At 45.8% G+C, this 10998-nt stretch overlaps 1 protein-coding gene across 1 annotated transcript in view; it reads left to right on the forward strand.

Moving 5' to 3' along the window:
• The window catches only part of SBF2 (SET binding factor 2), a 481484-nt gene extending 471691 nt beyond the window's left edge, over nucleotides 1–9793 (forward strand). The window contains exons 36-41 of the mRNA XM_057553258.1: nucleotides 181–414; nucleotides 1500–1604; nucleotides 3451–3644; nucleotides 4365–4452; nucleotides 6840–6971; nucleotides 7988–9793. Coding sequence (XP_057409241.1) covers nucleotides 181–414; nucleotides 1500–1604; nucleotides 3451–3644; nucleotides 4365–4452; nucleotides 6840–6971; nucleotides 7988–8086 — 852 coding nt within the window. The 3' untranslated portion in view covers nucleotides 8087–9793. The remainder of the gene's footprint in view (nucleotides 1–180; nucleotides 415–1499; nucleotides 1605–3450; nucleotides 3645–4364; nucleotides 4453–6839; nucleotides 6972–7987) is intronic.
• The last annotated feature ends 1205 nt before the right edge of the window (nucleotides 9794–10998 follow it).

The raw sequence follows: 10998 nt of genomic DNA on the forward strand, positions 1-10998 counted from the left end.
GAACATATTTTATCTAATAGTTATATTGATGTATAATGTTTAAATATATAGATATATGGTATTTGAACCTCTATTCATACTTTTTCCCTGGACCCTGCAATGTTAGGGGCTGGTCTGCCAGTAAGCTTGGGGCACTTTGGGGTCAAGATGAAACTATATTTCAGAATTTTCTTTATACAGGCCCTGAAGCCCAATGTAAACGTTTCCAGCCTCAAGAAGTGGGATTACTATGTAGAGGAGACCCTTTCCACAGGGCCTTCATATGACTGGACAATGCTGACCCCTAAGCAGTTCCCCTCCGAAGACTCTGAACTGGCCAGAGGAGCTGGGCCCCAGAGCCAGAGGAGAACAGTGTGGCCATGCTATGATGATGTCAGCTGTGCTCAGCCCGATGCTCTCACCAGCCTTGTCAGTGTAAGTCAGCCGTGTGTAGACACACTCCTAGGGCACCAGGGGACCTGGAGGCACATGAGGCCTCAGGAACTGAGCTTAGTGAAGACTGGTTCACCAGCTCCTGGACATAGCTCTCCTTACTTTGGGTTAACATTATAGCTAGCACTGCAGGAGTATGAGGACACCAGATTTGCTCCCATGGATCAGTGGGGAACCAGGCTCAGGTGCTGGCAAACAGTCTCAGTAAAAGTGAGCTTTTCAGCGTTAGAAGGAAGCATTCGAGCAAATGGAGCAATTTGCAGCTTCACAGCTGTTTTAGCTGGCCAAGCAGCCTGAGTCAGGCCTGGGTTATGGCTTTTGTGGGTGCCTTACTTCCTCTGGTCAGAAGTGTGGGTAGCTGATGGCCTGATGGGAGCACTGCCAACCATCTTCTACAAGGAATATTCTGGAGTGAAGCCATCCTGGCAGTAGCTACCCTGATGAGAACAGCAGCCCTGAGGAAAGGGTTTGAGCCCAGATGTGGGCCAAGCAGTTCCTGAAGAGCCTTCTCCGTCCAGTTTCCTGACCAGGAGGGAGCATGCTTCAGTGAAAGCACTGTCACAGAGGCTGCCGCTCTGCTCTCCAGCTTCCCTGTCTGAAGGAAGCTCCAGTACTTGGGCATTTCTTGGTTCGTTCTTTCTACATCTGGTTTGAATCATCAGAGTTGAGGGGTTCCTCTGTCAAGGACAGACTTCTCATATAGCTCAGCTATGACAGTTTGGACACCGGCCCAGTGCTTGACCTTTTGCTGTGGCCATCAGATGTCCTATGGGCTGGCCAAGGGTGAAGGTGTTCGGGATATTTATTTCATCTCTCTATTTAAGCCATCTGTACAAAAAGGCCCGGTTACAGATCCTAATAAATCATCTTTGCCACAATGCATCACACCAGCTAGAGCTCCCACCTCTATTCCTGGCTTGGGAGACTTCTGAGGCCCCATGCTTACCATGGTTTTTCACTGCTCTCTGGCCATGCTGTTCATCTAGTACAGAGGGGGTGTGGCTCTGGGGAACATCCTGATTTCTATGAAATACTTATCTGTCAGAAAACTTCTAATTACTTTGCAGGAAATTGAAAGACTGGAGCATAAATTGAACCAAACACCTGAGAAGTGGCAGCAGCTATGGGAACGGGTAACTGTGGACCTTAAAGAAGAGCCCAGAGCAGACCGTGTGAGTTGGCAAAGCCCTTTGAAGAGCTACTTCTGAGCTTCTGGAGGGCGCTAGGTCAGGTGGGGCCTCTGCCACAGGTAATTCAGGAGGTTTATGGCCAAAGGGAGGGTCATGCCCTGAGGGTCCAGGGCAGAAAGCTCCAGATGACTGGGTACTTCCTGAGTGTCTCGCTTTACCACAGTGACATAATACTTATGTTCCAGGGCCCCGCATCCAGGGGAAATTACTGGGTTCTTTTCTATCTCAGCGCCTCTGTGGTTTCAGCTGATCTACCACATGAGGGAGGAGGGGAATGCCAAGACCTTGTTTGTGCCAGAGAAATAATCAGAAAAAATGAAATGTTTTAAATGATCAAACTATGCTGCTTTCTGTTGTTCACACCCCCTTTTTGTTTCTGAATTAAGAAACATTTAATATCGTAAAGATATTTTAAAACCAAATACTCCATTTTCTGCTCCTCACAGCCCCTTCACCTGTAGTACGTGGAAGGGCTGTGCTGAGCGCCATCTACACTTTGCATCTGTTAACCCACAGTGAGGGGGCGGTGTCTCAGCTCAGGCACGCTGGGACAGGCTCAGGTCACACAGCTGATACATGGGGCGGCCACCAGTCAAAGCCACACCAGACTGACTCCAAGTGCAACAGAAGGGAAGTTAGGACAGATGAGTGTTCTGAAGAGCACTTCAGGAAAGGAGAGGTCGGCAGGGTCAGATGTCACAGAGGAGTCAAAGAGAAGGGAGTGTAGAAGAAAGCCTCCAATGTGGTAAGAAGGGGTCCTTGGGGTGCCTTCTCTTGCCTTCAGATGGCAACTCAGGAGTTGTTATCAGACAGGCCACAGGTAGGTGATGTCTTACTGCTTTTTTTCTCAGAAGAATAAAATAGTTTCTTAATTTTTTTTCTGATTATGAAAGTGAGATATGTGTATTCCTTTAAATGAGACAATACACAGAAAGTTATAAAATAGACAGAAATCACCCAAAATTTATAACCTAGAAATAAACCACTATGCCATCAAACTTGTTTTATAATTCTAAACACACATATAAAAGGGATTTACGGTCTTCCCTGGTGGCGCAGTGGTTGAGAATCTGCCTGCCAATGCAGGGGACACAGGTTCGAGCCCTGGTCTGGGAAGATCCCACATGCCGCGGAGCAACTGGGCTCATGAGCCACAATTACTGAGCCTGCGCGTCTGGAGCCTGTGCTCGGCAACGAGAGGCCGCGATAGTGAGAGGCCCGCGCACCGCGATGAAGAGTGGCCCCCGCACCGCGATGAAGAGTGGCCCCCGCTTGCCACAACTAGAGAAAGCCCTCGCACAGAAACGAAGACCCAACACAGCCATACATACATACATACATACATACATACATAAAAAGAATGTAAGCAGACAAGAATAGCATTAAAAAAAAAAAAGAATCCATTGAGTTATTAAAAAAAAAAAAGGGATTTACTATACATGCAGTTTTAAAAACCTGCATTTTTTTTTTACTTAATATGTGGCATACATGGCCTTCAGTTTGTCACTGTATGTAAATCGGCATCATTTTTTTGTTTGTTTGTTTGTTTTTTTTTGGCATCATTTTTAATGGCTGTCTAGAAGTCCACTGTATGGAAATACCTTTTTTTTTTTTTAAGCAGTCGCATAATGATAGACATTTAAGTGGTTTCTAGTTTTCTGCTAGTTTCCTAAAAAACTCCAGGATAAACATCTTTTTATATATATTTTACACATACATATATATGGTCCAGTTTTTTCCTTGAGGTAAATTTTTAGAAGTGAAATTATCGGATCAGTTGCTTAAAGTCTTTGGAAAGCTTTCCTAGCTTCTGTTCTGTCTTTTTCAGCCCCAGAGACACCCTTTGGGCTCCCCAGGAATTGTGTCTACCAACCTCCCTTCCTATCAGAAGAGGTCTCTGCTGCATCTCCCGGACAGCAGCATGGGGGAGGAACAGAGCGCCAGCATCTCCCCATCCAACGGAGTGGATCGGAGAGCAGCCACGCTGTACAGCCAGTACACGTCCAAGAATGACGAAAACAGGTTGACGTTGCTGAGCCCTGCCGGGTGTACTGAAAAGGCTCTCCCCAGCCTGCCCTCGGCCACACCGCGGGCCCTTTAATAAGCTAGGCCTGTGCCGTGCCGCCTTCTGTAAACTCACAATGGATCCGCTTTAATCCTTTGTTTCTGTTTTAAATGCGTTAGATGGTTCTTGGAAGAGGAAAAGTCAAAATTACAACTAAAATAATGCCAAGAGGTTGTAGTTATTTGTGGCGGGTCCTGATTGCTGTTGTCTCACGTCTGCCAGATCTCTTGAGGGAATATATGTGTCAGTGAGCACTTTCTCAGGGGCAGACTTCAGAAATCCAGCGCACGCTAGCTCAGGCAGACAGGCATTTACTCACATAAATTGGGACGGCCAAGGATGTGCCAGTTTCTCGCACAGCATCTCCAGGCTTCTGTTGTTTGCCGGCTCTGCTTTCTCCTACGGGCTGCATCTGCCCCAGCACGGTATAAAAAATGGCTACTGAGAGCGCCAAACCTCACTCCTCACTCCTCATTACTGGAGTTTGGTAATTCCAGCAGAAAGAGGCAGCCTTTCCCCAAAGGTCTAATAGAAAAATTCTAGGGGGAGCTCTGATGGATCTTTTTTGGATCATCTGGGGGAAATAGGGGCTTGACCAACAAAAACAACAGATATCCCCTTCACAGCACTCTTTAAATGAAAAGTCAAACTAACTGCTATGTCATCGTGACTTCTAGGTCCTTTGAGGGAACGCTCTACAAAAGAGGGGCTCTGCTGAAAGGTTGGAAGCCCCGCTGGTTCGTTTTGGATGTAACGAAACATCAGGTAATAAATACCATCACAGCCCATAGGAATCACTTCTCCCTAGGCTAGGCTCAGTCCCCGGCTGTTGTGTGACTCTCAGCAGAAAGGCACAGCCTTCATGTACCGAATGCTTTCCTAAGGCCTCTCATATGCTGCCTGAGGCTCCTGCATGGACCCAGTGAGGAGCAGTAGCCCTGAGACTGAGCGCAGCAGCCTGCTGAGAGAGTGCAGGTGTGTGCGGGCGGAGGCAGTGACTGCTGGGCCCAGAGCATTAGGAGCAATAGAGCTCTGCCTTTTAATGCTCATGTTCTCTCCTGCTGCCTGCTCTTAAAGCCCAGGCCGAGAGGACCTGAGGTTTTCAGCTTGTTGCATACCACATGCACATACAGAACCCGTGCCTGTGAATACTCCCCAGAACACAGATTACCTTCATCTTTGCAGCATAACGCATCCATTCAAAATCGAGGGTGTTCATTTATTCAACAAACATTTATTGAACACTTTTCTCTGTGCCCATCACTGTACTTGGTCCTAAAGAAGGCATCATTATCCCTCAAAGGTGACAGCAACAGAGGATGGAGGGAGCCCTGAAATAGGCAGAAGGGGATGTGCCCACCCAAGCCTGAAATCCACAGTGGGCACGTACTAGACTGGACCTCCCAGACCACGCTGGGGAGCCTTTTCCCCACTGCTAGGTTCTTTGCTGTGGCTGTAGCACCCAGCACAATCCTGAGTGTCAGAAGCTTTGCTCCAGTGACCTTGGTTGCGGTGGAACCCAGCCCTTCTGCACCCTTCACTAGTGAGAGTCGCATGGCCTCCCACGTTCTGACCACAGACCTCACTCTACCTTTGACCTGACCAGTCAGCCTTGAGCAGCGTCTCAATGCATTCATGTCCAACATGGAGTCTGTTCAGAAAGACACGGACTGTTAGGCCAGTACAGTGCTCTCGCTGGACCTGCATCTAGATGGCTCCTGACAGATGGACACTTTGCACGGGGACCCCCTTTCCCTCTGCTCAAGGAGTTTCATAAAGGTTACACAGAATCTTTGTGGAAGAATATAGAGAAGTTTTTACAGATATGCAATGCAAGCCCTTTTTAGGGGGCTGGACTTTAAACAACATCGTCTCTGAAACCATAGAGCCTACACTGTGTAGAAAAGTTCCATTAAATCACTAAATATAACAGGAGAATGTCATAATTTTTCTATAATTTACAATTACATCAAATTATATCTGCATTCTTGCCAGTCTTTGAGATTTCTTTAACACGAAAGGTATATGGTTTTTCTGTTTAGTCCTACTCATACTATGCCTGAAGGGAGAGGCAGAGAAAAGTCTGAGGACAGAACCACAGAGACGGAGGCGCCAAACACATTGCTGCCACGTAGATTATAGAGTGAAGTCCAGACTAATTTAGTTAGAGTGATGTCCAGTCCTTACACACAGTAACCACTCAATCAAATGTTGAGGTATTTATTGTTTTTCAAAAGTCATTTTATATCTACATGCTATTTGGAAACTTGCTTTTTAAATATAAGATAGCTTGAACATATTTTCCTACCAGTTCATAATAGATCTTATCATTTTTGAAATGTTGTATAGAATTCCATATTATCGATGTACCATCATTTAATTAACCAATACCCTATTGACAGATATCTTTTCAATTGTTAGCTAATAAAGGCAGTGCTGAAGGAAACCTCTTTATAGGTGTGTCTTTGCATGCTTGTGGGAGTGTTTCTGTAGGATAAATTTCTAGAGGTGGGAAAGGTGTATCAATAGGTATAAACATTTTAAATTTTAGTTCATATTGCCAAATTGTCCTCTAAAAGGCTTCTGACTAATTATATCCCCACTAACAGTGTTTGAGAATACCTAGTGCCTTCCCTTCAACCTGAATATTGTCAGCCATTTTAATATTTCTTAATCTAAGTGAAAAGTGAAATCTCATTGATTTCATTTACTTTTCTTTGATCAGTTAGGTTGTTCATCTTCTCAGATGTTTATAGGTCACTCACATTTCTTCTGCGACTTGCCTGTTGAAATCCTTTGACCATTTTTCTATTAGGTTGTTTATCTTTTTCTTCTCAATTCTAGGAATTCGGTATATAGTCTAAACAGTAACCCTTTTTTATATGTTACATATATTTTTTTTTACAGTTGTTAGTTGACTTTTTCTATGTGTAATACATTTATTTGTTCAAATTTCAAAAAATATGTCTTTTTCCGCCTTTCTCCCAGCTGTCTAATTCCTCGCCCTAGAAGCAACCAGCGTTTTTAATTTCTTGTCTATTCTTCCAGGCATAGTTTAGCAAGATGTGGGAAAGTATTCAAATACATTTTGAAAAGCCATGCTGTTTTCCCTTTCTGTGCCTCTTATACCCCATGTATCTTTTTGGTTCCAGCTGCGATACTATGACTCGGGTGAGGACACAAGCTGTAAAGGCCACATTGATCTGGCTGAGGTAGAAATGGTCATCCCTGCTGGCCCCAGCATGGGAGCCCCAAAGCACACGAGTGACAAGGCTTTCTTTGATGTAAGTCGATCTTGTCTTTTCCTGGCTCTGTTTGCACATGATCCCTTACAATCCATCCACCTCCAAGAATCATGGGGCCTCAGAGCAATTGGTGCTAACTGCACATGGGTCACAGACCCACCCCGGCTGTGGGAATTGCTACAGAACTTGAACCCAGCACTCTTCATCCCCAAACCTGACCTCTCCCTGCTGTCCACATGTCTCAGAAAGGCTGCACAGCGCTTTGCACAAAAGACTCCTTTAAAAGGTATCCAACTACACGTGGAAGCAGATGAACTCCTTGTTAAATACTGTTAGTTATTCACTCACCACCTACTGTCGAGAACAGATATTACTTCCCTTTGTATCCATTGATCTTCATGCTTGATCATCCACAAAAAAACATCCTTAGTCACACATGATGTCTGTCTGCCCTAACATCTTCAGCAGTCCTTAGGTGGGCCTTGGGGCATTTTATGGGCCACATGATAGGGGACTTATCTAATCCCCAGAGCCAAGCAGGACTTCATATGGAACACAGGTCATACTCTAGGGCCCTGCTCAGTCTATGAAGCCATTTCCCTGACTCTGGGCTGCCAGTGTGGCCCCAACTGAAGACTTAGAGAAGGGGATGGAAAGGGGACATGAAAGCCAACCCCATCATGGTGTGGATGAAGCTCGGCCTTCCTGGCGCCTGTGCTGCACTGGTGCAGTGCGTGGGCGGGGCCAGAGACTCCAGCCATTCCTGACCCTCTTCCTCAGTCAAGGAAGGCCCCGGAAAGATGCAAAGTCAGGCTTTCCTAGTGTGTCTCTCTTCTCTGCCAGGCCCTTCTGTTGACATCCCCCTTGACTTTGGGGGCCAGGAAAGTATAATGACTCTAAAGGCAATGACAGTATGATAGTGGGGGGCAGAGAAAATAACAGAGGTTCTGGGGCAGAACGGAAAGGGAAGGTCACAGGGATTTATTTGCACACTTGCCCAAAGCCATAGACTAGCCCTGCCCTTCATCTCTGGTTCTCTTCATTTGATTTTACAGCTCAAGACCAGCAAACGTGTGTATAACTTCTGTGCCCAGGATGGACAGAGTGCCCAGCAGTGGATGGACAGGATCCAGAGCTGTATCTCTGACGCCTGATGCCCACGGTCAACCCAAACAGAAGAGGGAGGAGGGGCTTGTGCTGCCAGATAGGAAAAAAGTGTGTGAGTCCTTGAGGAACTGACAGCTTCCTGCTGGTTCTGATGAGTCATCCTAGGGCCTAAGGTTCTCCTACCCAGACTTACCCATTCCCCTCTTTTAGCAGTTGCTAAGTCTGCTTAGCCTGAATGGATGTGTTACACAGGTCTGGCCAAGAGCCCTAGGCCCTCCCTGTATCTTGCACTAGGTTGTTCTAACAGGGTCTTCATGGTTAGGGATCAGAAGAATGCTTCCTGAGCCGACTGTCACCCATCCCCTAGGCAAAGTGGCTACCACCTACCTGGGTCCTTCTTCATGAAAGATAGATCCTTTTTGTTCTCCAAGGTCCTAATATCCTTGGAGAGCTTTCTGACAAGCAAAAATCAAAATCCTATCTTAATCCTAAAAGACTATCTTCCATTCTGCATAGAACAGGTTTTCCATCAAAGGCTCCTATTCTTACTGTCTGACCTTAGAGATGCTCAGTTCTCTGGTGCTGTCAAAGGTGCTTCCGTGATACCTGCTCGACCATTGGGGTTCACAGCAAGACCATCAGTGCTCAGTGGCAGGCAAAGGGGGGCACACAAGATTATCCTGATGGAAAAAGATTGTCCAGAGAATGATGCAGTAATCACCAGGCCAATGCAGGAAAATACTGTTTCCAAAACACTGAATTTTCTAGGCCAGAGGTGCCCTGAGGACGCAGGACTTTGTGTTCCCACGTATTCTTCTGCTCCCCGACAGCTTCTTACACAGAATAACATGCAGAACGCTGAATGCACTAACTCACAAAACAGACACTTGCACTGAACTAATAAAGTGAAGATGTTTGAGAGACAGAAGCCAGCTGTTTATGACCACACGACCCCTATGACAACAGCTGTGTAAACCGAGGTCGCACTGTGGCGTGACTGGATACCCAAACGGCACCTCTGCACATGAACAGTAGGGACTTGTTTGGTCTTTAGGTTTTCTTTACTTTTGATAGCCTGTGTTTGTTCAGCTTAAGACACCAGGATTGCTGTTTCTCACGGCGCACAGAAACAGCTTTTCTGCAACGGCCGCTGCGGTTGGCTGGAGTCGTAGGTAGCTAGATCATTACATTTGTTTTGAAATGTTAATATGTTAAATACCAAACTAATATTTCAAAAATATGTATATATGAGTTCTTATATCCTTGTTTTTCAGATAGTCTGCTTATAATTTAATATAAAATTAACTGATTCATTCATAAAATTTCAGTAGTGAAATGGTTCCCTTTTTAAAAAGCCGCTTTGTAGATTAAAAATAAATCAGATTTTCAAATTTAAAATTATCTACACACTAGAAAATAGAATTGTGTTAATATATAAGAAATTGGGGGATGATAAGAATGAAGGGTTTTTCTATCATTTTCATTTTATAAATTGCCACCTGTGAAAATGGTTTTTGCACATTATTTGTATTTTTCTTTGTACATGAAATAATTTTTTGTACTCTGTAAAATATGGAGCCCGTTGTACCCTCAGCTATTTGAGACTTTACACAGTGCTTCTTTTGTAACTGGATTCTTGTAACTTTCATGAAGGCGCTACATGCCTTGCATTCACTAACCACCTTGAATTAAATTTATTTCTTAAGGAAAAGCATCCCTCATTTACTGAAATAAAGTTCACTGTGCATTGCTTAGTACTCAGAAGGCAACATTTATGAGTCATACGTGGGACTAAAAGTTCAAGGGTAAAATGCAGCGTAACCCATTTCTTGCCTTGGTTCTCTTAATGTCATCACTGCCCTTTGCTCAGGAAGTAACCAGAGGCACTGGACATGCTGGCCTGAGCTTCTGGGTTCTGGACGCACTGCTGCAGAGTTTAGGTAAGAGACCTGAGGCCGCCACTCCCACCCTGAGCCTCCAGTGAGCTGTGTGAAACTGGTTAAGTCCTTTACCTCTTCCCGGTCGCAGTTTCACCACCTGTGGCATATGGCAATTTGTGAGAACTTTAGGCAGGAGAAATTTAACTCTAGTTTGGAAGGAGGTTTTTCTGCTTCAGGAAGTAGTTAAACAGCACAGATGAAGGATCAGTGCTGTCCGTTCTGGACAACACTTGCTCTAGATAAGCCCTTGGAGTTTCCCTTGGGGACTCTGACTACATCTCGAATGGAGCCAGCAGAACGCAGGTTCTCCTCAGGGCTGAACCTCTAAGTCTTGACATCCAGGAGCCCTCCCTGAGGGGGACCCCCCAGGGTGAGGCAGTGGCATACCCGTCTCGAGCCTTCAGATTTCCTCAGTCTAGAGGGCTCGTGTGACCCGGGCCACGGCCCTCAGGCCTTCATTAGCCCCAGGCCTCTCTTCTTAATGGCTGGCCCTGGGACCTGCCATTCTGTCCTACTGTGTTCCTGACATTCAGTAAGGGGGGAAACAGCTGGGACTGGGAGTTGAGCACAAGTGTCAGGACGCCCTTCATTCCTCCCGTCTTAGCTGTGACGGGGAGAAGGGCACTAGGTTCCAAGGAAGAAAGACTGGGGCCTGGTGCCCCTGCCCCTGCGGCTCCTGCGACAGAGCCTTTCTACTCCGGGCTCTGGAAAGATGCAGACCCGAGGCAGCACGTGAGCGCAAGTCCCACTCCCCAAAACCTTCAGCCCAGCTTCTTTATTCTTACCTCCCAAACCCTCCGCCCAGTGGCCTCACTCCAGATCCAGAGCGTTAACTGTTAATGGTGCGGCTGGTTTGCTTCTCAGTGAAAATTGACATTTATAGATATTTCACTAGGAGTTCTTTTAAGAGTTAAGTAACCCCATTATCTCATAAAGAATTTCTGAATAATCTCAAGATTTTAGGCTGATTACCAGGAAATGCCCTCAGCTACGGCAACCAGCAACCAGAGCTATGAAAT

This window comes from Balaenoptera acutorostrata, chromosome 9 (genome assembly GCF_949987535.1).
Source record: "Balaenoptera acutorostrata chromosome 9, mBalAcu1.1, whole genome shotgun sequence".
NCBI classification, from domain to species: Eukaryota; Metazoa; Chordata; class Mammalia; order Artiodactyla; family Balaenopteridae; genus Balaenoptera; species Balaenoptera acutorostrata.